The 26,157-nt window shown below is 44.0% G+C and overlaps 1 protein-coding gene across 2 annotated transcripts in view; it reads right to left on the reverse strand.

Moving 5' to 3' along the window:
• Positions 1-5,879: 5,879 nt before the first annotated feature.
• Positions 5,880-26,157, reverse strand: part of Stim1 (stromal interaction molecule 1) — a 166,968-nt gene continuing 146,690 nt past the window's right edge. Inside the window, exons 7-13 of one of the 2 annotated variants that reach the window (XM_027407886.2) lie at positions 22,612-22,789; positions 17,536-17,703; positions 17,014-17,114; positions 16,345-16,580; positions 14,562-14,654; positions 12,338-12,404; positions 5,880-7,777 (exon numbers count right to left, since the gene is read on the reverse strand). In XM_027407886.2, coding sequence (XP_027263687.1) covers positions 7,261-7,777; positions 12,338-12,404; positions 14,562-14,654; positions 16,345-16,580; positions 17,014-17,114; positions 17,536-17,703; positions 22,612-22,789 — 1,360 coding nt within the window. In that variant the 3' untranslated portion in view covers positions 5,880-7,260. The remainder of the gene's footprint in view (positions 7,778-12,337; positions 12,405-14,561; positions 14,655-16,344; positions 16,581-17,013; positions 17,115-17,535; positions 17,704-22,611; positions 22,790-26,157) is intronic. The other variant, XM_027407887.2, reaches the window with a different exon arrangement.

Raw genomic sequence — 26,157 nt, forward strand, 5'->3', positions numbered from 1 at the left:
GCCCGTCCCTTGGCCGCCATATTGAGTGTGGCAAAAACCGGGACACTCTGACTCTCTCCACTACATTTAAGTAGGGTGAAGGCGGACCTGGCAGGAACCGTGTTCTGCCGCCATATTGGGTGTGGGCAAAAGGAGTCTCCTCCCACAAGTACTTATTTCCTAACAAAGAAGTAACCACCCAGAACTGGTTTTTTTGTTTGTTTGTTTGTTTTGTTTGTTTGTTTGTTTGTTTGTTTCCCTTTTTTCTGTTTTACATTCCGGCAACCCCAAGATTTCTGTCTGGTTGGCGCCAAAGCCTATGCTCCGCAGACCGGATGCAGCTAGGAGACTCTTAGGTCTGCACTCCTGAATTGAAGAATCAGCCTAGACCAACGGTATTTGGATTTTAGCCTTACAGAAATAGGGATTCGCCGGGCGGTAGTGGTGCACGCTTTTAATCCCAGCACTCGGGAGGCAGAGGAAGGTGGATCTCTGAGTTCGAGACCAGCCTGGTCTACAAAGCGAGTTCCAGCGACAGGCTCTAAAGCTACTGAGAAACAGAGAAACCCTGTCTCAAAAGAGAGAGGGGGAGAGAGAGAGAGGGAGAGGGAGAGGGAGAGGGAGAGGAGAGATATTAATGACTCATCACGTTAAGAATAAGTGAAAACAGCTGGTGGCCTTTAATCCCAGCACTCAGGAGGCAGAGGTTAAGTGGGTCTCTGTGAGTTCTAGGCCAGCCTTATCTACAAGAGCTAGCTAGTTCCAGGACAGGGAGGGCTACAAACCCTGTCTCAAAACCCTAAAAATAAATAAACAGACAAACAAACAAGTGAAAACAGCCTGCTGGTGGTGGCACATGCCAGCACTAAGGAGGCAGAGACAGGAGGATCTCTGTGAGTTCAAGGCCTGTCTAGTCTACAGAGCTAGTTCCAGGACATCCAGGACTGTTACATAGAGAAACCCTGTCTCAAAAAGCAAAGCAAAACAAACAAAGAATAGATGAAAACAGACACTATGCAGAAAGCAAGACACAGAACACTGAACCCTAAGGGATGTCACCATCAAATCCCTCCCCTCAGGATTCAGGTAACCCCTCAAAAGAGAAAGCAGAAAGAATGTAAGAGCCAGAGGGGATAGAGGACACCAAGGAAACAAGGTCTTCTAAATCAAAATGATCAAAGCTCATGTGAACTCAGAGACCGGCAGAATGCACAGGGCCTACACGGATCTGCACCAGGTCTTTTGCATATACACTATGGTTTCCAGTTTAGTGTTTTTATGGGATTCCTGAGTGTTCGAACAAGAAACAAGTGGGTATCTGATTCTTGTGCCGTCTCTTGTGATCTTTTCCTTCTGTTGTTTTTGTTCAATACTGACGTGTTAGTTTTATCTTATATTTAATAAATTAATAATAAAATTAATTAATATTTCTTAGACGCTTGGGAGACAGAAAAGGAGGGGATCCAGATGGGGAGAAACTGAGATGAGTAGAGGGAGGGGAAACTATAATCAGAGTATACTATGTGAGGAAGAAAAAATCTATATTCAATAAAAGGGGGAAAAGAAAAAGAATAGGTGAAAAAATAAAAGGATAGTGAGGGTGAAAGGTTCAGGCATTACTCTGGCCTGCCCCTGTTACCTGGTGGAATCCTGGTCAGCCCAGGGTTCCATGGGAACTGAGTCTGCACGCAGGTGCAGAGGACCCCTTTAAAAGACCCCCTGCCCATTTACACTCTCTCTTTCTCTACTCTTCTCTCTGCTTCTTCTCCTCTCTTCTCTTTGTCTCTTTATGCTCTCTCTGCCTCTCTATGGCGACCAGCCATGGCAGTCAGCCATTAACCCTGTTCCTCTTCTCTCTTAGTCTCTTTACTCTGCCGGGCCTATAATAAACTGGTTAATATGTCTAATATGTCTCATCTTATGTCTCATCTTGCGCCTCCTCTTCTTTATTTCTAATTTATGCAAAAGAATAACAGAGGGTCCTGTTTTATACTTATACAGGGAAGGTATAAAAACTAATTTGGGCCACACAAACTACCTGTAAAATAATGTATGTGGCTTTCTTTTTTGTTTGTTTGTTGTTGGTTTTTGAGACAAGAGTTTCTCTGTGTAGTCCTGGCTGTCCTGGAACTAACTCACTCTGTAGACCAAGCTGGCCTCAAACTCAGAGATCTGTCTGCCTTTGCCTCTGCCTCAGGTGTGCTGGGGGTGTGCACAACCTTTCACTTGTTTCTTGTATCCTCCGGAAGCTGTCCATCTCCACCCACAGCTCACACTTCATAGGAATTCCTGCTTGGACCTAGAAGACGAGTGTGGTGTGGGGAAAATGTGATGTACACAATTAAGTGTTATTTAGACATTAGGAATAAATTTATGTCATTTGCTGGAAAAAATGGAACTGGAGATCATCATGATAAACCCACCTCATAAAGACAAATATTGCATGTTTTCTCTTATTGGAATTTAGAACTAAACAACAACCACCAAAAACAAACAAACAAAACCAAACAATAGGGCAGTGGTGGCACTTGGCTTTAATCCCAGCATTTGGGAGGCAGAGGTAGACAGATCTCTGTCAGTTTGAGACCAGCCTGGTCTATAGAGGGAGTTCCAGGACAGGCTCCAAACTACACAGAGAGACCCTGTCTTGAAAAACCAAAAAGCCAACCATACAACAACAAAAAACACTCCACCAAATTTGAGCCAGTGGCCAGAACTCCAGATTGGTTCCTAGCCCATTCAGAGAAATTGCCTCCAGCAGCTGATAGGAACAGATGCAGAGACACACACATTAGGCAGAGTGAGAAACCAGATTGGAGATCTCCATGAGGTTCCTCTCCTCAGAGCTTGGGTAACTCCACAGAAAAGGGAAAGAAAGAATTGTAGGAGCTACAGGGGTCACAGACACCAGAACACAGTCCACAGAATCAATTAAGCAGGGCTCATAGGGTTTCACATAGACTGAAGAGAAATGGGTCTGCAATAGGTGCTCTATACCTATGTTAGGGTTGTTAGCTTGATCTTGTGGGACTCCTAATAGTAGGAGTGGGGGGGGGTCTCTGACTCTTTAGCCTGTTCTTAGGACCCTTTTCCTTCTGGGTCATATAGCACAGCCTTGATATGAAGGTTTGTGGCTTGTCTCACCGTATCTTGTTATGCCATGTTTGGTTGATATGCCTGGGAGGCACACTTTTCTGAAGGGAAATGGAAGAGGAGTGGATGGGGAGGGGGAGGAGAGGGAAAGAGAGCAGTGGAGGGAGGGGAAACTGAAGTCCAAAAGTATTAAACAAATATAAAACTTGAAGCAGGGGTACTATTTCAGAAGAAGAAAAGTGTTAACAGGGTAAATTGTCTCAGCTGAAGACATCTTTGGTGTCTACCCTGTGGTGATTTGAAAGAAAATCACCCCAAAGGGAGTGGCACTATTAGGTGTGGCCTTGTTGGAGGAAGTATGTCACTGTGGGGGCAGGCTTTGAGGTCTCTTTTGCTCAAATTTCCTTCAGTGTGACAGTGACATCCTGTTGCCTGCATGATGTAGGACTCTCAGCTACTCCAGCACCACATCTGCCTGCACACTGCCATGCATGATGACAATGGACTGAACCACTGAAATCTAAGCAAGCCATCCCAATTAAATGTTTTTCTTTAGAAATGTTGCCTCGGTCATGGTGTCTCTTCACAGCAATAGAAACCTTAACTAAAACATACCCCTTGCCCCGAAAGGTCCCATGGGAAAGCACCCAACTCAGTTCTAGAAACTCAGGGTCCAAAATGTCCCAGCTAACTGCATGTTCTTGGCTCTTGTTAAACTGCTTGCTGGTTTCCCTCTGCAACTGCTAACCAGTATGTAGTTTTTCTGTGCTGTCCTTAAAAACACCCTGTACTATGCATTTGAGGCTACTCTGTGAGAAGTGTTTCTCTCCAGGCAGTCACCAGCTTAACACAAACTCTCACTCTGAACTTTGGTTGCTTGAATGGTCTCTGGGTTTTTACCCCATAACAAAGAGGACACTAATATAGCAGTGATTCCATGCTTGAGAAAGGGCTGGAACCATGGCAAAATTGTAAAGAGAGACCCCCTCCATGCTAAACAAGAACTGCTGAGAACTGAGATACTGCAGGTCATATGAAACTAGTGACCTCCTCACAACCCCAGAAAAGCCATGTTGAACTGTCTCACAGCAAAGCTACATACCTTCTTGTCTTTGTCTCATAGTTTTCTTTTTTTTTTTTAAGATTTATTTATTTTGTATACAGTGTTCTGCCGGCATGTATGCTTGCACACCAGATCTCATTACAGATAGCTGTGAGCTACTATGTGGTTGCTGGGAATTGAACTCAGGACCTCTGGAAGAACAGCCATTGCTCTTAACCTCTGAACCACCTCTCCATCCCGTCTCATAGTTTTCAATAAACTGTAAAAGACTACCAGCATGTTAGAGAACAGGATGGAGTTATTTTTTCTCCCCAGTGGCAAAACTATAAATAAATCCATTTCCTGTTACAAACTTCTGTTTCCTAATTTCTTTTGAAATGAGGAGAAACTAAGATGATAGGTTTATGGACCCAAGAATGGATGGGATTTAGAGGAGGAAGTGAATAATAGCCAAGTACTTGCCAGACATGCATGAGGATGCCAATATGAACTCATATTTTATTCAATGAATATATGCTTTTAAAAAAAGATTGGGCCATCAAAGTGTAGTGAGATATCCACCCCGCCCGAACCTGTAGTGGGCGTGGTTACAGGTGAGGACCTGACTGGGAGTGAGTTTAGGTCTGGGGTCCCAGCAGGTGGCTCTCACTTCCGTCTGGTTGGGCCACAGGGAGTAGCCTGTGCGGATCCTTAGAGCTGGAACCTGCAGCAGCTGTCTGCTTCTTCTGTAAGTGACTTCTCCCCGGAATAAATTATATTTAATATTTGAACCTAGTCCTGTGAATCATTATTTGTACCTCCACATCAAGGTGGTAATAAGGCATTTACCAGCAAGCCTGACAATTGGAGTCTAACCCCCAGGGCCCCCATGAAGGAAAGAACCAACTACCACAAGTTGTTCTGACTTCCACACACAGGCATATGATAAATAAGTGTACTTTTTACCTTTAAGATGGCTCAAAAGTAGAATTGTCAAATGGGTAGAGTGGTATACACCTGTAATCCTAGGATTTGAGAGGTGGAGGTAGGTATTAGGGGCTCAAAGCCAGACTCATCTACAAGGCAAGTTCAAGGTCACCTTAGGATACATAAGACCCTGTCTTTAAAAAAAAAAAAAAAAGTTTTTTAAAGGAAAGAAAAAAAAAGGACTGTCAGATTTAATCAATAAAAATGAATCCCAAACATTGTGCAAGACATGATTATACTTAAAAAATCTTCACCTGAAACTCAAATTTACCTAAGTATCCTAGGTTTTATGAGGTATCTCTCAGCTATAGAGCTGAGATATGTGCACTGGAGTTTCGTTCACCCCTGGCAAATGAAGAATAGTTTATCTCTTTTATGTTTTTAAAAATATTTCATTTATTTAGGCTGAGTGTGATAGCATATAACTTTAATCCCAGGGAGGCAGAGAAAGACAGATCTCTGAGTTGGAGGCCAGCCTGGTCTACAGAGCAAGTTCCAGGACAGCCAGGGCTACTCAGAGAAACCCTGTCTCAAGAGAAAAAACAAAACAAAACTATTTTTTATGTCCCTCTCCGTGCATGCACATCACAGCTCCTGTGTGCAAATTAGAGGGCAACTTTCATATTTGGTTCTGTCCTTCCACCATGCGGGTCTCAGGGATGAAACTCCGGGTCTGTAAGGCTTAATGTCAAGTGCCCTAACCCACTGAGCTGTTTCACCAGCCCCTTCGTCCCTTTTGTTAAGCCACAGAAAACACAAGGTGAGAGTCACAGCCAGCAGAGGTTAAAATCTCCTACATGCTTTATTGGACTTCAAAGAATCTTATGAAATAACACAGAAAAACCCATGTGAGGGTGTCCAGGGGGCTACAAGGCAGTCTAGAGCCTGGCACCCACCTAAGACCAGCCCCAGCTGCACCCAACCCAGGCCCAAACTAGGATCTCAGGGTAAAGGCATAACAGAATGGGGCAGAAGGAAAAATACCTTTACAGCCATAGCAAAAACAGATAAAGGAGAGTTGTCTGGAAGATGGGAGGCGTGAGGGGAGAAGTGGTCACACAGCAGCCTTCACATACATGTACCATCTTCCTTCACCACCCCTTCCCCAGAACAGTTGTGTCCATTTTGAGCCTCTGGCCCAGGCTATGCAGTAACATGAAAATGGAGTCTGACAAGGGAGGATGCTGTGCAGGCACTTGGGAAATTCAGGAGATTTATTTTATTTTACTTTAAAACTGTTTGTCTTTTGGTTCAAATACAACATCCTTGCCCAGGGCTCCACAAGAGCCCTGTGTCATGACTGTGGCTCCCATAGCCAGGGGAGCCAGTTGTCCTGAGCCCTAGTAGTACTGATGCTTGAGGAGTTTCAGGGCAGCACCTCTTAAGAGACACACTCCTGCAATATAGGGGAACAGAGGAGGTAAGAGGAAGGCAGAAGTGGGCAGGGCAAGAGAGAAATGGCAAGTGCCTTATTGCCCACAGCTTTGGCATCTACTCATCCTCCTACTAAGAGAAGTCTCTCCCCATCAATACAAGCCTGGCCTCTCCTCAAAACTCTGGTGACTTGTTCCCTGGGAGCTGGTTCACTTCCTGAATGAAGCCCTGGAGATTCAAATGAGCTCCAGGATGAGGTTCCCTCCAGCTCATCACACTTCCATAGAACAAACCTCAGAGATTAGGACCTTGGCCCAGTCTGGGGTAAGCAGAATGATTATGAGTTGGATGAAGAGATCTGAGGTACAGGTATCAGAAATCACCCCTCCTATCTTCCCACAACTGCTAGGAAAGTTGGGGAATAATGGGGCAGAGGAGCCTGAAAGCAGGGGACAGAAACAAAAACCAAACCTCAAAACTGGGACAGCAGAGACAAGTGGAGCTGGGAACTGAGGGGACAGCACTGGGACATGCACTGGAGTGGAGAGGGTGTGACAGCAGCAGCCATGGTTGGAAGGGTTTCAGGGCAGGCCGGCCACGGTGGTCAGTTAATAAATAATGATGAAGGGCCAAGGATGAGTGGGGCAGGTATGTACAGTGCCCAGGCCCCTGGGCCAGCCCCTCCATGCCCACTCTAGGGGCCAGATTTCGCAAAGACAGGAAGGGGGAGAAGGCAGAAAACCCAGGGAAGGACAGGCTGTCTCAACACTGCCACCCTATCCTGCCTACTTCTTAAGAGGCTTCTTAAAAATTTTGAGTGGAAACTTCTTCCTGCCTGGGCTAGAGTCTGTCTCCTCACCAATAGAACCATTATCCTCCTCAGCCACAGCCTTCTTGCCAGCCAAGTGGGGAATTCGTGTGTTTCGGCTACCCTGCAGAGCTCGGCTATCCCCAATTGGTGAAGGTGTGTCTGGGTCTGGGGAACTGGCACTATGAGAATGGGAAGAATCCAAAAGTGGGGAGCCACCAGGTGGGCCTGAAGGGTTCAGCTCCATCAGGCTGTGGGCCTTATCTAGACCATGGTTCAGCGCGAGTAATGCCTTCTTGGACAGAGCAGGGCTGTCAGGCAGTTTCTCCACCAGAGATCCTGGATGGACCCCCTCAATCAGCCGATGGCTGCCATTGGAAGGCATGGCATTGAGAGCTTCATCTGCAGCACGGCCCATCTGAGGAGGCTTGGGAGCCACACGCTGGCGGTCACTCATGTGGAGGGAGGACTCCGAATCGGAATGGGTCAAATCCCTGTAAGATATAGGACAGGGAGGAAAAAGGAACATAGAATATAGGAAAATGGAAAGAGGTGGAGAAGACAAAGAGAGGAAAAGCAGGATCATGGAGGGGAAAAGTAGGTAGAGATAGAAGAAAGAGAATAATGATGAAAAGAGACAAAAAAGAAGAAACAAAAACAAATGTTATTATATACCACCACCATTAGGCAAACAGCTTTACAATGGCTGGGCCACATTCCTGCTGGATACCAAGGTGCTACACTGATAAAAACCATAGGCTCAAATTCCATAGGCATCCTCTTCAATAACCTGCCTTCCCATAACTGGTAAATTTTCTTAGGACTCAGCTGTAAGCTACCATAGAAGCTGCATGTTGCTCTGAATCACCATTTTCCAAGCCCTCCTCCCCCCCACTTAATTCCATCACACCTGGGATACATGCAGTCTGGGCCAGGCTCCAAAGAACAGGACACATGCAGTCAGCAGGCCTGACCAAGGCTGGGGAGGACAGTTAGAACAGCCTTGCAAACAATTCCTAATTCATCCCAAAGGCCAAGATGTTGCCTCTTCCTCCCCACTCATAGGATTCTTAGAATGCCATGGAGAAGTTCTGCAGAGCTCAAATCAAAGCAGGAAGTATGGGGTTTGGTTCAGAGTTCTACTGACAGGGGGAATGTAGAGAGGCATAGGAAGATAGAACATTGGCCTTTAAGGTACAGGGGTTGAGAAGAGCTCTAGACTCTTCTGTGTGATTTTAGTTAAGTCTTCTAACTTTGCTAAGCCTCAATTATTGCCCAATGAAGATGGTATCAAGCTAATTATCTTACAAGACTGTTTGGAGGAACAAAACTGTTAACAAAACACTTGGAAATTGCAAAGTATTGTAGAAGTAAAGGCAATGAAACCAGCCAACCTGGAAGGCCAATATGGGACTAGTTTATAATAAGAGGCTTTCTTTGCAGGTCTGAATTATGGGATCATGCCATTACATATTGGACATATACACAGAGTCTACTTCAGCAACTAGAAACCTTTTAAGGGCTTGGCTGAGCTCAGGAAGTCCAATCCCAAATGCCACTGCTCCTGCCTCTACAACAATGGGGTGAGTATTAGGAAGCCCTGTCAATCTTGAATTCCCCTTCACTTTCCTAGAGGCCTGAGAGCTCACAACAGAGGCAGAGGAGAGAGATAAAGGAAAGGTATAAACATCTGATTCAGAAGAGTAGGAGAGGAAACACAGGACCAGGTAAGAAGGAAGCCAGGGATCAAAGGTTAAAAAAGGCACTAGCCTTCTGAAATAGGCAAAAGTAAGGGGGTTGGCTCATAGCTACTGTAGGTTTCTTTCTCAAGGAACAACTAACTAAACAGCAATTCCATAGGCCAGTACCTTCCTGTTTACAGGTGGAAGGGAAACAATGCTAGCTACAGCTCCACTACTACAAATACTGCTTCAGCCACATAATATACTGTCAATAAATATTCAGTCCCCTATTTGGATTTATATATCTGACCCTGGTCCTTGCTTAAATGTGCCTTCACCATGTGCACATCTGTAATCCCAGTATTTGGGAGGCTAAGGCAGGAGAACTACCCCAAATCCAAGGCCAATCTTCTGTACATACTTCTCACATACTTCTGTGAGCTCCAGGTTGAGCAGCCAGGGATATATAAAGATAACCATGTTTCAGAAACAAAAAACTAAGTAAAATTCTGGTATGGTGCCACACACCTATACTCCTACCAGTTGGGAAGTAGAGACATGGGGTTCAGGAGTCAAGATTACCCTTAGCTACATAGCAAGTTTGAGGCCAGCCTGGACTATATCTTAAACAATAAAAAAGTGTCCTTGTTTCTCTAAGCATATAACAATCCTCCCCATAAACATAAACCACTAAGAGTGACAAGACATTCTGAGAAGCCACACCAAAAATGGTGGCTTTTTTAAACTGAGGAGGTAAAGATCCTACCTTTATAGCAGCAAGGAAAGGAGATAAAAAGGCTTGGCCCTCCCAGCCTCACTTCTCCTGACCCACAGTTCTGAACTTGTTCTTGATCCTCATCCTTCCATGCCTCCCTCATCAATTAAATGCAAAGAACCCCATAGAAATATAAGAACCTAGGAGAAAGCCTAAGCAGATATAAGAGGGAAAAGGTCCATTAAGGCACGCTCACTATCCCTCCCTGAATTTCTGAGACCTTTTAGGCCAGAGTCACCCCTCCCCAAAGGCTAGGCTGCCTTGGACTCCCATCCCAAGCTACTAACCTTACTAGAGAGCCTGTTTGTCTTTAGAGATGATCCTCTGGTGCATGGTGCAAAAGAAAATGAAGCAGTGAACAGGCCAGGTGAATGCAGGCACTACCCACCCTTCCTCCCCATTGCCCTCAGCTTAGACCTTAGAGCATGAAATTACAGCAACCCCTAGTTTCCCCAACCCATTCCAGTCCTCTCCATAAGTATGGTGAGGGGTGGTCTCTCTTCCCAAACTTCCAGATGAAAATGAGGAGAGTGAAAATGGGCAGCTCTGCTGAGCAATAACCCTAGTTAGGACGGTTCCTTTGTGGAAGCAAAAGGAACAGCCCTCAAGGATAACTATCTAAGGGTACATGAAGCAAAGATAGAAAGATGGGTAGCCACAGTGAGGCTGGACCAAAAGAAATCAACAGAGTGAGCAGGCTGTAGCTCGGCAACAAGGATTGGACCACAGTCACAATTTCAGGGATGAGAGGTACGTCCAAAGGCAAGTCCTTTCTTAAGGTCCCCTAAGCTTGTCCCATGCAAGGTTACTACCTCTGATCTTAGCCTAACATTTTGACATATTAGCATGGAAAGTCAATGAGTTGCCAGACCAGGCTGAGGAGAAACTTTCAACTCTTTTCTAGGTCACTTAATGAGACCTTGCAGAAGAACAAATGTCCTGAATGAAAAGTCATGTTCTAGTCTGTACTCTGTCTTAATTATCTCTGTGACCTGGGGGAAATTGCCCCTTTAGAGCCTTAACTTCCTACTCTAACAAGTATTACAATACCTGCTTAAGTTTTCTTGCCCCAAATTTTCAAATCTGTATTCCTTCTCCTGTAGTGTAATTCCATAAAGGCTGTGCTAGAAACCTAGGTGTCAAACTAGATTCTTCTTTCTGTACCTCTAGCCAGTTACAAGGGAATCATCTTCCCATGCCAAAATCTCTGTACTTCCCCAAGCAGTATGCTATAATGCCTCAGAATTCCTTAGTCTTCTGTTTCCTTCCTGCATACAGAACACTAAAATGTTACTTCTAAAATGGAAAGATTTTAATTTTTATTTTATTGCATATATTTATTTTATTATGTGCACACATGCACACACACACACACACACGGCACAGATGTGGAGGTCAGAGGGCAACTTCCAGGGGTTGGCTCTTTCCTTCTACCATGTGGGCTTTTGGATTCAAAGTCAGGTCATCAGACTTAGCAGCAAGCACTTGTAATTACCCCAAGTCCTCTAAAATGGAAGTATAGCCAATTCTCTTTCATTTAGAAACCTTTTTATGGTGCTCCATTTCTGAAAAGATAAAAGCCAAACCCTTAGCCTTTCTGAACTTTTCATCATTCTGACCTCATCTACCACCCCTTCCCTCCAACACATATGCAGACTTTCATTACAAATATATAATATGTTCTTACACCCCCATTCCTCTGCACATAACATTCCCTCAGCTAGAACACTATTTCCTTTCTCTATGCATAGGGCTTTAACACCAAAGGATCTCTTTGTGAAGCATTCCACCTAAATCCACACTGTTAGTCATTCCTCCTTCCTCAGTACCCCAGAGCACTTATAAAGTCCGTTCATAATGTATTTGTGTGCCTTTCCCAGAGAAGACTACAAATCATGATAACTGGGATGGCATCTTATCATCTATGAATCCCCGTGTTCAGAATAACCTGACACAGAGTACATTTGTTTAAGGAGTAAAGGAATTGAGATAACTGAGCTGAAAGTTCATAATTTAAACAAGTGGTATAGGATCGTGAGGGAAGAGGACAGTTACTCATTTTTAGAGTCAGAAATCCCCACACAGCAAAGGGAAGACAGGTGTAGGAAATTAAGCTGACCTTAATAAGGAATCCCAGAACTGAGATAAGAAAGGACAAGGGGGAAGATTCCCCACCACACCTCCCAGAGGTCAACAAGCAGCAGGCAGCAGGCAGAGGCCAAGATAAAAGCAGTGGGAAGGGAAGGAAGAAAGAGAAGAGAGACAGCTGATACCCCAAGCTCTCTGAATGCCCAGACATCACAGCGATGTTGTCAGAAGGGGTTGGGTCAGGGTAGGGATCCATCTGGAGGAAATAGGAAGTGCTGTGGTGATAATAAACAGGGTGAACATGGACGGTGTTGATGGTGGTGGTGGTAGTGGTGGAGGTGGTGGTGGCGATGGTGGTAGTGGAAGAGGAACAGGAAGAAGAAGCAGAGGCAGATGGAGGGCTGGTCCCGTGGCCTTCAGAACTGAAAGACTGTCCAGATGAAAGGCTACGCATTCGCCGCAGAGATACCCGGCTTGTCAAGAAGTGGCCAGCCTCGCCCTCTACCAACCTCTGAGATCCCAGGCCAAGCTGTGGCTCCGTCAGGCGCTGCCGAACACTGCTCTGCAGGCTGGGGGCTGCAAGGAGAGTAGAGAGAGTATAAGGATTGGCCAACGCAGGTTGGATGCAGGCAAGCAGGTACCCATAAATATATGCCTGCTAGATACCTCTCTGGACTTTTGATACCCAATCTAGGGAGAAGGATACCACCTCCCAGAATCCTCCCACTGTGGGACCTGGAAGGATGGGAAATTGTAGATGAAGTGCCCGGGTCAGTTTTAGTGGCAACTCCAGTGTTAGGAGACCTAAGGCCAATGTCACTATAAAGGGAAGTAGCAAGGCAGTTAGTGGGACACAGGCAGGGAGTATAGGACAGGGACTTGGAGCAAGGTCCGGGAGAGCAGCAAGAACCAGCCTTTGCTTTTTAACTAACCTCAGCAAATAATCCACAACACAGACAAGGACGTATACACAAACATGTTCATTGGATCAGCAGTAATAGTTGTATGGAAGGATACATAAAGGTGGGATGATGAAAAAAATGAAAATACATCTATTTGTCAGGAGACAGCAGAGATACTAAAAGTGATGCTTCTAAAAAAGATTTTAAGAACATGGAAGATACTTAATAAAATGTTCTGGAGCTGGAGGTGGTAGGATATAACTATAATCTCAGCACTTGATAGGCCAAGGCAGGAGGAGTATGAGTTAGAAGCCAACAGACTATAAAGTGAGCTAGAGGTTGGCTGGGCTATATAATGAGACCCTGTTTCAGAAATCAAAAACAAACAAACACAAACATCAAAAACTTTCAAGTGATGAAGAAGGATAACAATTTTGATTAAATACACTTGAACTTTGTAACACAAAACACTAAAGTTTGAACCCAAGCCTTTCTACTTCTAGCTGTGACCCTAAGCCATCTACATTCTCATTTTAATCCTCATCTGTAAAATCTTGTGGGGCTGTTCTGAGACTTTCAAGTAGCACCTACAAAATACCTACACAGGTCATTGTATTCAATAAATATTTTAGTCACTTTTTGAAAATTCACATGGGGAGGAAGGAGAGATGTCCCATCTGTTAACAGTATGTTCTGCTCTTGCAGAGGATTCAAATTCAGTTCCCAGCACCCACTTTGAAAAACTCACAAGTGTCTGTAACTTCAGTTCCAGGGAGCTAATGCCCTCTTCTGGCCCTTGTAGGTACTGCACTCATGTGCACAAACCCAAACTCAAGATGCTCACATATCACATGATTTCAAATAAAAATAAAATCTCTTAAATTGACCGAAAAATATAAGAAAAAGTATTCAGCTATAGTGAGACAATGGATGCCTTTTGGGGGGTTGTTTTTGTTTTTGGAGACACGGTTTCTCCCTGTAGTCCTGGCTCTCCCAGAACTCACTTTGTAGACCATGCTGGCCTCAAACTCAGAGATCCACCTGCCTCTGTCTCATGAGTGCTAGGATTAAAGGCATGTGCCACCACACCCAGCATGAATGCCTTTTAAAAATGCTACTATTTACTTTTTTTTAACTTTCCACATTTCCTCTAGTAATACATACATATAAATGACAATGACCTAGCTCCTGGATCAGTGCTGCAAACCAGGCTCTTGTAGAATAATTATCATCCTGACCGGGGCACCAGGTAACTTACAGATGTGCCAGAACATGTCTCTGGGTTCAATCCCTGCTCCAACTTTAAAAAAAAAAAATACTTATTCCTTAAAAATTGGAGAAAGTCAGAGATTACTAGGGTGGTAGAGTTTACAAGGGAGAGAACACAATTCCACAGTGTGAAGAGTTAGGTGGCAGGGCTTATACAGCTGGTAAGTTTCAAAGCAAGAAATGTTTGAAGGGAAGGGAAGAGGGTGGGGAGCAGAAACTTGGAGAAAAGGGAAGAAACATGAAAAAGAGAAAAAGAGGAGTGTTCTTTCCTTTCCTTTCCCTCCCAGCCCAGCTGGAAGGTCCACTGGGACATCCATGGCTGGGGTGAAGGGAAAGGCCTAAGCTTCCATCACCATAGATGTTTTCTCTCCAGTCCTCAGCTGAGCAGGCTGATTCTTATTACCCCCGAACCCCCCCCCTCTCAGTTAGTAAGGACAGTGCGGAGGGGACAGAGGGAGCAGGCAGGGGTGTGAGGCAGGCAAGAGAAGGGGCCCATTGGATAGGAGTGTTGGTTTAGTTCCAAAAGTCGGAAAAACAAAAGCCCCAAAGGGGCTCCTCAAACCCGGGTATTTCCAGAGGGACTGATCATCCGAGCCGGCGGATGTAGAGCAGAGAGAGCGGTCACTGAACCTACGCCCCATCAGCCAGGCAGCATCTAGGGTCAACAGCCAGGCCAAAAGGAGAAGAGAATCTGATTTATGAAGGGTTTTGGCCTGTCTATCAATAGGATACAGGAAGGGCTGGGGACTGGGAATGAGTGGAGAGCAGAACCTTCAGAGCTAATGAAGGTTCCTCCTAACCTAGAGAGCACAGGAGCCTTTAGACCAATAACTTAGGATCCAGATTTGCCTACTAGTGGCCTAAACCTTGTTAGGCCTTTGGCTAAAGACTTAACAAGATATCAGATCAAGCCATGAATGGTGGCGAACACCTTTAATTCCAGCACTTGGGAGGCAGGGGCAGGTAGATCTCTGAGTTTGAGGCCAGCATGGCTTACATAGAGTTCAGACAAGGCAGGGCTACTGAGAGTAAAGTTAGGCCAGCCAGAGCTACATAGTGAGATCCTGTCTCAAAAACCCAAAACCAAAACCAAACAAAAACAAAAAAGATATCAAATCAAGAAAACAAAGAGGCACCGGGTGTTGGTGGCACACTCCTTTAATCCCAGCACTTGGAAGGCAGAGGCAGGTGGATCTCTGTGAGTTTGAGGCCAGCCTGGTCTCCAGAGTGGGTGCCAGGATAGGCTCCAAAGCTACACAGAGAAACCATGTCTCAAGAAAAAAAAAGAAAGAAAGAAAACAAAGAGGCTTGGCCTATTGTACTATTGAAAAAATTTACATGGTCCTACATGTTTATACTCCCAGCACTTGGTTGGGTGGAAATCAGTGGAACATCAGAAATCAAGGTGAGTCTGGACTAAACAGCAAGTTCCAGAATCAGCTCATTAAAAAGGACATTTACAAATAAATTTTGTCTGAAATATAAATTTGGCCTGCAGGGGAGGCAGGGAATGTATATGGCCTCCTGAAGTGAGATCCTAAACCAGCCCTGCAATCTCCTCTGTGCTGGTATGATATGGACCTAAGATAACCCCTTTTCCATAAATAAGATTAATTTACTTAGCTAAAATAATCCCCATCCAAACAAAAATTCAGCTGTGGACCAGAAGGGGAGTCACTAAAGCATTCCCATGAATACTGTCCCTTTTTGCTGTGCTCTACTAAGCTCTCATCACCTTTGGAGGAAAGAAGAAAGAAGAAAAAACCAGGAGTGGATGGGAGTAGTAGGAGTCTAAGTTTGGTAGCTAGTCAGACATACTTGTACAGGAGTTCCCTCCTGGGCAAGAATGCCTCCCAAATTGGAGACTTTAGGGACAGACCACTCTAAAGGACTACTACTATATGGAGTTCTCACGCAGAAAGGCGAGGAAAAGAGACATCATTCTATTCACCTGCTTTAGTAAGTAAGAATAAGAAACATGAGGTGAAATAAACACAAATAACCCAAATGCATATTATTTTATACTATCAGTAAAAAGTCTCTAAAGAAGATTATTTTTTTCACAAAGGTAGATAGTAGGAGAAAGAAAAAGGAGAGCTAAACTGAAAAACAGAATAAAGAAAGACAGACACAGGACAGAGAAGGCAGATAGCAAGAGGGAAAAATAACACTAAAAGGACAGCTATAAAGAAATATCTTAATGTGAATTGTTTTATTAACCAATGACAGGAGCTGACTTCTTTCCTGGTGATCCTCCCCAATTGTTGTGTAAGCACAGCAGAGGTCACAGACTTCTTTCTCATCTTGTATACCAAAGGCTACTTCTCTACAAAGAGGTCACCTACACTGCATGGACAAGGGTGACACAATCTCCTCATCCATGTCATCCACGTCGTCAGTCATGATGAAGTGGGCAGGGTTAGGCCGAGTACTGCCCATCCAGCTGGGGTCTATGTTGAGGGCAGCCACCAAGGAGTGGATGCCAGGGTTATTGACAATCTGGAAGCCACAGAGGATCTCAATCTGCTGCCACCGGTGCAGACGCTCCCTCAGTGCTGCTGTCACCTCGCTCAGTGCTTGCCTGAAGACAGATGAAAGAGAACCACAAGTGTAAACCGTGTGGAAAACCCAACAAGAACAGCGTCACTTTTCAGAGAAACAAATTTAGGTACAGGCGTGTATGAATAAAAACCTCAATAAATTCATAAACTTTTTTGGGGGTGGGGGGCGTTTTCAAGACAAGGTTTCTCTGTGTAGCTTTGGAGTCTGTACACCATGCTGGCCTCGAACTCACAGAGATCTGCCTGCTTCTGCCTCCCGAGTACTGGGATTAGAGGTGTGTGCCACCAACACACAGCAAATTCATAAATTTAAGAGTAAAGTGGGAGCTGGATCAGGGCTTGGGCAGGAGACCACAGATGTTACTCCATCTCAAGGAGATGGGATTGGGGTTAGAGGTCTCACCTCAGCCTCTAAGGATGGTCATTGTGGAGGTGATAACTGGTGCTACTTACTTAGCAGTTAAGATCTTATGATCCACATCATCCAGGGAGGAGCTGTGGGCCACATGGAAGGTACCAAAAAGCGTGTTTCTCTTCTTTTTTATTTTCTCAGCCTGCAAAGATGAAGCACCCAGATTAAGGAGAGTATGGAGTCATGGTTGGAAGAAATAAGGCCTTCCTATAGCTTGGTCCCCATCCTCCTGACACAACTTAAGCTTCACAAGGAAAAGGAAGAGAAAGAGGAAAAGAGAAAAGTAAGACAAGGGGAGGAAGTAGCTGAGGAAGCTTGACCTCTACACACTCCTATTTGCTTTATCATGCCCAGAAGACAAGAGGGAGTACCCCTATACTCAATCCCTCCTCCCAAAATTAGGAAGTATACATTAGAAAAAACCAGAACCCCCTGCCAGTGTATCTATTCACTCAAAGGGAGGGACAGGGCAAAGCAGAGAAGAATGGGGGAGGGGCACAAAAACAAGAAGGCAGGGAGGAGGGAAGAGAGCAAAAGGAGGCCCACAGGAAAGCAGGCCTCACCCCCTCCTTGGCCACCAGCAGCTGCTTCTCGGCATTTTGCTTCTTGATGTTGTAGTACTGCACCTCCACCTCATGCGTCAGCTGCAACCACTTCTGAAGGGCCTCAGGAGCATACCATGAGCTGTGTGATTCCAGCTCCTTCTCTGCTTTCCTCAAGGCCTCCCGAACCTGTGAGGACATAGGAAGTGAGTCTGCTTGCTGACACTGAGACTCTCTCCAGCACAATTCTTCACAACTCAAGAGTCCATACCTGCTTTACAATTCTTGAGGTAGGAAGAAATGACAATGATTGTTCTCTGAATTTCAGGTACAAGAAAGTAAGCCAGACAAGAAAAACAGCCTGCTTAAGATCACACTGTCAATACTGCCAAGCAGAATTCAAATGGATACTTTTGTTTTCTTTTTTGCTCCAGCACATTTTTCTTTCCTATCATATCAGCTTATTCTCCTGGTCATGCAGCCAGTCTCAGCCAGCCTTCCTGATCTCTTCAGGAATATATCTGTCACTGAATCATCTTACTGTGAGTTGGAGTCTGTGTGTGGACCTCAAGACACCCACAGCGTGGGCTAGAAAGATGCTCAGTTAAGAGCACTGGATGCTCTTCCAGAGAACCTGGGTTCAGTTCCCAGCACCCACGTGACAGCTCACAACCATCTGTAACTCCAATTCCAGGGAATCTAACACACCCTTCTGGTTTCCTTGAACAGCGGGCACACATGTGGTATACAGAGGACACATTCAGTTCCTAGTAACACATGAAGTAGCTCATAACTGCCTGTAAAACAGGTGCACATACCACAGTCCTCTGGAAGAGAAGCCAGTGCTCTTAACCATTAACTCATCTCTATAGTCCTAGCTTTAGTTTTTTGAGGAAAGGTCTCATGAAGCTTAGGGTGGCCTTGAATTTACTATGTGATAGAAGCTGGTCTTGAACTTCTGGTCCTCCTGCCTCAGGAGGCTACGGCAGCCTGGGCAATATAGAAAAAATTCAAGGCAGTTTGAACTACAAAATGAATTCAAGCCTAGATTGATTTCTCTTTCTCTCTCTCTCTCTTTCTCTCTCTCTCTCTCTCTCTCTCTCTCTCTCTCTCTCTCTCTCACACACACACACACACACACACACACACAGAGAGAGAGAGAGAGAGAGAGAGAGAGAGAGAGAGAGAGAGAGAATCTGTATCAGATTTTTAAAAACTGTGCTAGAAATAGAGCTTAGTAGTAGAGTACTTGCCTAGTATATGCAAAGCCCTGGGTTCAAGTCATTTTCTTCCTGGTTGCATCTGTTAATTCTAGGTGAGGGCTCATTTACATTGCTGAGTAATAATCTACTAAGTATTTTATAATTATTTTTTTCATTTTCCTGTTGATAAACACTTTTTAAAATTTATGATTTTATGAATAACACTACTACAATGGATATAGTATTACTGAATATGTATCTTTTGGTGAGCATAAACAGTCATTTCTGTTGGTTGTACGGTAATAGAGCTTGGACTGTGCTTCAGTGGTCAGTGCTTGCTAGCATGTAAATCCTAAGTTTTATCCCTAGCACTGGAGGCAGAGAAAGGAGTAGGAAATGCTAAGTATTTTTCTATAATGGTTGTTCCTATCAAAACTACTACCACTGATGCATGGCTTTTATGTTTTTAGGCATTTTGATAAACATAATGGTATTCCACTGTTACTTTAACTTTCACTTCCTTAATATTGGTTTTTGTTTTTACAATTGGTCATTTGACTTGTGAAGCTCTTCTCACTTAAATACTTGGGTCAGAGAGACAAAGAGTAGGAGAGTCTGAAGGTGTAAGGTTCCAGCTCAACAGGTCCAGGGTGAAGGTAGATTTAAGCCTAGCTCTTCAGAACAGGCCTCAAACACCTGAACTGAGCTGTAATCAAAATGGGTGAACCTTGGCATTCCCTGAACTCCTACATACTGGGTTCTTGTGGTGGTTTGAAAGAAAATGGCCTCCAAAGGGAGTGACACTATTATGAGATGCAGCTTTGTTAGAGTGGTGTGGCCTTGTTGGAAGAAGTATGTCAGGTCTCATATATGTTCAAGCTACACCCAGTATGTCAGTTCACTTCCTGTTGCCTGCATTTTCTGTAAAACTCTCAGATCCAGCACCATGTCTACCTGCACACTGCCATGTCCCACCATGATGATAATGGACTAAACCTCAAACTATAAGCCACCCAATTAAATGTTTTCCTTTATAAGAGTTGCCATGGTCATGGTGTCTCTTCACAGCAATAGAAACCCTAACTAAGATAGTTCTCATTGATTAAAAGTATAGCTTAGAGTAGTACTGGGAGCTAGGGAAACATTGCAAGATGGAGCCCTACTCTAACCATTCCTTTACAAGATCCTGGTTGCAAGATTCAATCAGAAGGAAAAGCAAGCCAAGACAAGGTTCATCACATGGGCGCATGCCAGAGCAGGAGTTGTGGCTTCCATTTGCTCATCTGCACCACCCCACCCATCATGTACTGTGCTTACTACAGGGCCCACTGCTAAGTCTCAAAGCTGGCAGTCCAGGCTCATTCCCACCAACCACTCAGAGTCTACATGCCACTGTATGCACAGCTGCTGATTCTGTGCACTCTGACACACAGCCTCCCTGCCTTTCCTGAGCTGAACTAAGCATCCTATAACACTGGAGGCCTTTCAGAGACACTTGTTCTCTGTGTCCACACCTGAGAATAAAGACACATGAACAGAGAAGGCATGGCAAATAATAAATCAGGTTCTGAGGGTTTCTGAATCTGTATCAAGGGTATCTGTAAACCCCACAGAGCCACATCCTAGGAGCTTTTGCTCAGTGATTTCTGCCTCTGATATACTGGCTCCTTGGTCAACAGGAGGTAGAGGTTCTAATTTTATTTTTCCCCAGTTCACCTTAGCAGAGGCCAGCTATCAACTCAATATGTAGCAGGCATGACCTTGAACTTTCTTGATCCTCCTGCCTCTATTTCCTAAGGGTTCATTACAGGCCTATACCACAACTCCAGTTTTTTTTCTGATTTTTGTTGTTGTTTCTGATATAGAGTTTTACTGGCTGTATCTCAGGCTGGCCTGGAACTTGGGAGTGTCCTTCCTGTCTCAGCCATATTTTAGGCTCACTGGGCCTTCACCTCTAGTTTTGTGAGATTTCTTTACCATTCATTTGTTCCTCTAGCTTCCTTTACCCCTGTATACTGATTTTCAAATAGCTTAATAGGGACTCATTTGGTATTTTTAGATCTGTGTGATGGGGAATGTCCTTCTGTATATGTTTGTCTTATTGGTTGATAAATAAAGTACTGTTGGCCAATAGGAAAGCAAGATAGATGGGACTAGGAGTCAAGGAGGATTCTGGGAAATGTAGTAAAAAGAAGTCTTGTGATACAGGCAGGAAGTGACATATCAGGGAGACTCATATATAAGCAGGGAAAAACAGGAAGTCGTTCTCTTGCCCCTTGCTCTTGCTATTCTTCCTGCTCTCTGTGGAGTCGCCATGTTACCGCCAGGAAGACAGGACGCATTCCGCCTGTGTCCTCCATAAGATAAGTCTTATGATTATGGCTGATAATTAAGACTGAGCTAGCAGATAGAAATCCTAGTCAATTGGCCAGCAGCATTGTAAACTAATATAATACTCTGTATGTTATTCTGGACGCCCACATGGCAGTGGGGCTCGGGCAGATGGAGTAAAGACTTATCGTTACATCTGTATGTGGCAGATTGATAATAAGATGAAATTATTGCTAGACACTAAAGTAAAATAAAAACTTTCAGTTGTCTTTTCTTGTTTGTAAGAGTTCTTTATATACCCTGAATGTAAGCCTTTTTGTATGTGTGTGTGTATAAAATTTCCTCTCTGATTGTGGCTTGCCTTTCCACTTTTTTAAAATATTTATGTTATGTGTATGAATGTTTTGTCTGAATGTATATATGTGTATCATATATGTGTCTGGTGCCCTCACAAGTCAAAAGAGGGGTTTGGACTCCCTAGAACTGGAGTTATGGATGATAGTGAGCCACCATTTGGGTGATGGGAATCAAAACTGCTCTTAACCCCCACTCATCTCTCCAAACCTGTTTGGAGGGTGGGGTATTGTTTTGTTTTGTTTTTTGAGACAGGGTCTCACTATATACCTCTGGCTGGCCTGGAACTTATTACAGAGATCCATGAGTGCTGGGATTAATGGTATGCACCACCACACCCAATGTTTTTTTTGTTTTTTATTTGTTTGTTTTTGCTTTCTTAGACTATTGTGTAATGGAAATCAATCATCAATCACTATATGCGACCTGACTCTCACAATGTTAACTCAAAAAAACCAAATGCACAAAGCATGTATACATAATGCCATTCTTTCTGTTGTTTCATTTTATTTTTGTTGTGCTGGAGATTGGTCCCAGAATCTTATGTATGCTGGGAAAAGATTCTAATACTAAGCCACACTCCTAGTGCTATATAATGCCATGTTTATAAAGTTTTTGAAAACTTATGTGTGTATATTGGAGGTGGGATGGGTGATATACACATGAGTACAGTACTCATGAAGGCCAGAAGAGGGTGTTGAATCTCTTGGGGCTGGAGTCACAGGCAGTTGTGAGCCACATAACGTGAGTGCTGGCTCCTCTGTAAGGGGACATTCTCTTAACTGCTAAGGCTTCTCTGAAGTTCTGCTGATATTTTTATAAAATTCAAAAGCATGCAAAACTAATCAAATTTAGAGGTTATGACAACAGTTACTCTTGCAGTAAAATCTGACAAGAGCAAAACTGAGCTTTCTGAGTGTACGTACACTGGTGTATCCATATGTAAAAACTTACCATCTTGATACCTACGATTTATTCACTTGATATAAATACCTCAGTGAAAAAGGGGGAGGGGTAAGAGAATCACTTTTATCTCCCATTATCTGCCATTCTTTGAAAATAATGGTAAACATTTTTTATAGCTTTCCCACTACCCTTATTAGTAAGTCTAGAGTAAAGATTTGAACCAGATTCAAAATGTTCACACATGAAGATTTCCTGGTCCCCTGCCCTTTACACATCCCTTGAGGCATCCGACACAAACTCCTACCTGCTCCAGCTCTTCCTCGGCATATTTTTGGCGGCTCCTCTCATTCTCAGTACCCTCCCTCAGCTCCTTCAGCCTCTGAGCTTCCTGCTTGGCAACATTGATCTCATCACGCAGCTTCTTCTCCAGATGGACCTTCTCTACTTCCACTGTGCGGTGCTCCTCCTGGGCCTTGTGGAGCCTGGGGGTTGGGTGGGGTGAGGGGGTCAATGTAGAAAGCTGGAGGAGACCTGGCAAGGAGGTGCCAGCTATAGCTTCTCTGCTGGCTGTGCAGATCTGAGCTAGTCAGGGCCATCAGAAACCACAGTCATTGGCCTTAATTCTTATGTTGCCTATTATTCTGCTGCTAGTACACAAAACCATGAAGCCATGTTCACAAACATCTGAATACCTCCCCTAAAGTATCTCACACACTGAAATTATAACAGCTACTAGTTTACAAGGCAGTACGCATCTGTCCTCTGAGCAAATAGTAACATCAGCCTGGGACAAGTGTGAATATGAAGAAGGCAAATAAAAGGTTACAATTCAAACCTTTGTGAATTCAAAGTTCATAATTATTCTCCCATTTCAAGACATAAATGTAGAAAGCACTTAGTGATAGATAAAAGTGAGGCAACACCTAGTGGTTCAGATTCAGGTGAGGTGGTGGTAGGCGGGAAGTTATGGAAGATGAGAAAAGAATTACTAGCTGGACCTCTTTGACTCTCAAATGCCTGTTCCAAGCGTGTGCTTGCATGTGTATGTGTGTATGTATGTGTGCTTGAACACACAGATACAGACACACACACACAGACATACACAGACACACACAGACACACAGACACACAGACACACACACACACACTGAAATGCATGTCCAAGTAAGGGACTGGACTGAGCAGGTCTTAAAAAGATTACCTGTTGCCCTTGGTCCTGTGGAATTTTTAAGGTTGGTAAGATTTTAAGGAAATCAGTTACAATAAAACTCTATCCTTAGCCAGGTGGTGGTGGCACACACCTTTAATCCCAGCACTCAGGAGGCAGAGGCAGATGGATCTCTGTGAGTTCAAGACCAGCCTGGTTTATAGAGCTAATTCCAGGACAGCCAGGGATACACAGAAAAAGTTACCAACAGTAGACCAATGATTGTCTACAGTGTGGTTGTACAATAAAGAGATGAATATATGGTGTTGATCGAGGCAAAAGAATGAACAATCAACTGTGTCTGAAAAGAGTCAGGGATGGAAACGGCTGGAGTAGATCTGTGCTGGCCAGTTTTATACCAACTTAACACAGCTAGAGTCATCTGAAAGGAGGGAAGCTCAACTGAGAAAATGCCTCCATAATATCCAGCCATAAGGTATTTTTTAAATTATTGATTAATGGGGAGAGCCCAGCCCATTGTGGGTGGTGCCATCCCTGGGCTGGTTGTCTTGGGTTCTATAAATAAAAGCAAACTGAGCAAGCCATAGGGAACAAGGAAGTAAGCAGCACTCCTCTACAACCTCTGTATTAGCTCCTGTGTCCAGGTTCCTTCCCTGCTTGAGTTCCTGTCCTGACTCCCTTTGATGATGAACAGTGATGTGGAAGTATAAACTAAATAAACCCTTTCCGCCCCAAGTTGCTTTTGGTCATGGTGTTCCATCACAGCAATAACAACCCTAACTAAGACAAGATCCAAGGGAAAGAGTTTACTAATTGCTCTGAAAATGAAAAGAACTGTACTATTGTCTGGTCTTTTTAACTTAGCAGGAAGCACTAAGTTAGCTGGGAACTAGGATATGAGGGTGATAAAGGAGAAGATACTTAGCAATTAAGTGCTGGGTTAGCCTGAGTGAGGTCCCTGGTTTAGTACAAAGGAGGGGTGGCAAGAAAGAAGAGGGCAGGAAAGGTGAGAGAAGAGGATGGAAGGGAGAAGTAAAAGGCAAGGAAAGGGGAAAAGGAAGAGGCCAGTGAGGTAGCTCAGTAGGTAAAGGTGCTTGCTGCCTAGCACAACAACTGAGTTTGATCCCAAGGACCCACAATGGTAGAATGAGAGAGAGAACAGACTCTGGTGAGTTAATTCTCTGACCTCCAGACCCACACCAAGGTACTAACACCCCCCCCCAACACAAATAAATAAGTAAATGTAAGAAAAGTATTTTTAAAAGAAAGAGGCTGGGCATGGTGGTGCACACCTTTAATTCCAGCATTCTGAAAGTGAGTGGATCTTTGTGAGTTCCAGACCATCCAGGTCTGGAATGAGACACTGTCTAAAAGAAAGAAAAAGAAAAGAGAGGTAGAGTTTAGAATTAAGGTAGAGAATAGTAAAAGATAAGGCCAGGTGTGGTGGCACCAGCTTGTAGTCACAGAAGAGGTAGAGGCAGGAGGATCAATTAATGTTCAAGACCAAACTGGTCTACACAAGTCTCAGGCTCCCCAGGTGAGTGAGGATTACCATCACTACCACCACCAAAAGTAGTAACAAAAAAAGAGAAATGATAGTTATTGTCTATAATATTGTCTATAATTAAAGTGAAAATATCCAGGCATGGTGAAGAACATGTATAAGCCCAATTCTTGAGAGGCTGAGGAAGGCAGATAAGGAGTTTAACGTCAGCCTTGGCTGTAAGAGACCATGTCTCAAAATCAACAGAGAAAAAAAGTGATTAAAAAGCAGTTATAGAATTCAATCTTTTAAAAACAGCAATCCATACTTGTTTTCGACTGCAGTCCTAATAAGAAGAGACAGTTGGCTATAAGCAGCTCCCCAATAACAGCAATTTACTGCCTACTCTGCCCCTGGAGAAGGAGTTAATTGGATGGACACCAGGTGGCGATACATGCATAGCTATTAAAAAAAAAAAAAAGATGCCATTTCCTCCCATCTCCTTTTCTGGCTGATTCTACTGTCCCATGACCCAGCTGCAAGAAACTATACCACTAGGGATTCAACCTTTCACCAAAAGGCTCTTGTCTCCAAAACAGCCTCTTCTGCTCCATTGTCTAACGGAGACAGATATCAATAAATATTATTGGGTGCAAAAACAAGCAAATAAACGTACAGTCAAGCACTGTCCTACTCCAAGGCAACAATCAATTGGCAATATAAGGAAGAAAATTAAGCAGCCTGATTGAAAGTCCCTGGTCACATTTCACCTGTTTCTTCATAGAAAAAGGAAACAAAGTTCCTGCCTGCCTCAAAGAATTGTTTGGAAACTAGTGAAATCCTAATTGGAATGTATGTCTGGTGTTATATTTATTCACCAAAGCTTCATAATGACAGTATTTCTATAGACAGCAGGAACAAAGTGATATGTGGTCTCTGTATTCTGTCAGAGAAGGGCATGTGTGTGTACGCACAAGTCCAGAGGAGGGTGTCCGTCTCTTGCTTAGTGCTATAGTAGTCATTAAGCTCTGGAGGCTTTGGGGAGCAGGGAGGACTCCGAGCTTAGGTTTTATTCCCAAACTTGGAATGTCTTTTGCTTAGATTCTTTTGTCTTTGGAATGAAAACAGTACATGTTTTTCAGACGAATGAAGTATGGGAATGGTTCAGACAGCAGCAGTTAGCTTCTAGTTGGCAAGGA

Source organism: Cricetulus griseus, chromosome 3 (assembly GCF_003668045.3).
Source record: "Cricetulus griseus strain 17A/GY chromosome 3, alternate assembly CriGri-PICRH-1.0, whole genome shotgun sequence".
In the NCBI taxonomy this organism is placed as follows: Eukaryota; Metazoa; Chordata; class Mammalia; order Rodentia; family Cricetidae; genus Cricetulus; species Cricetulus griseus.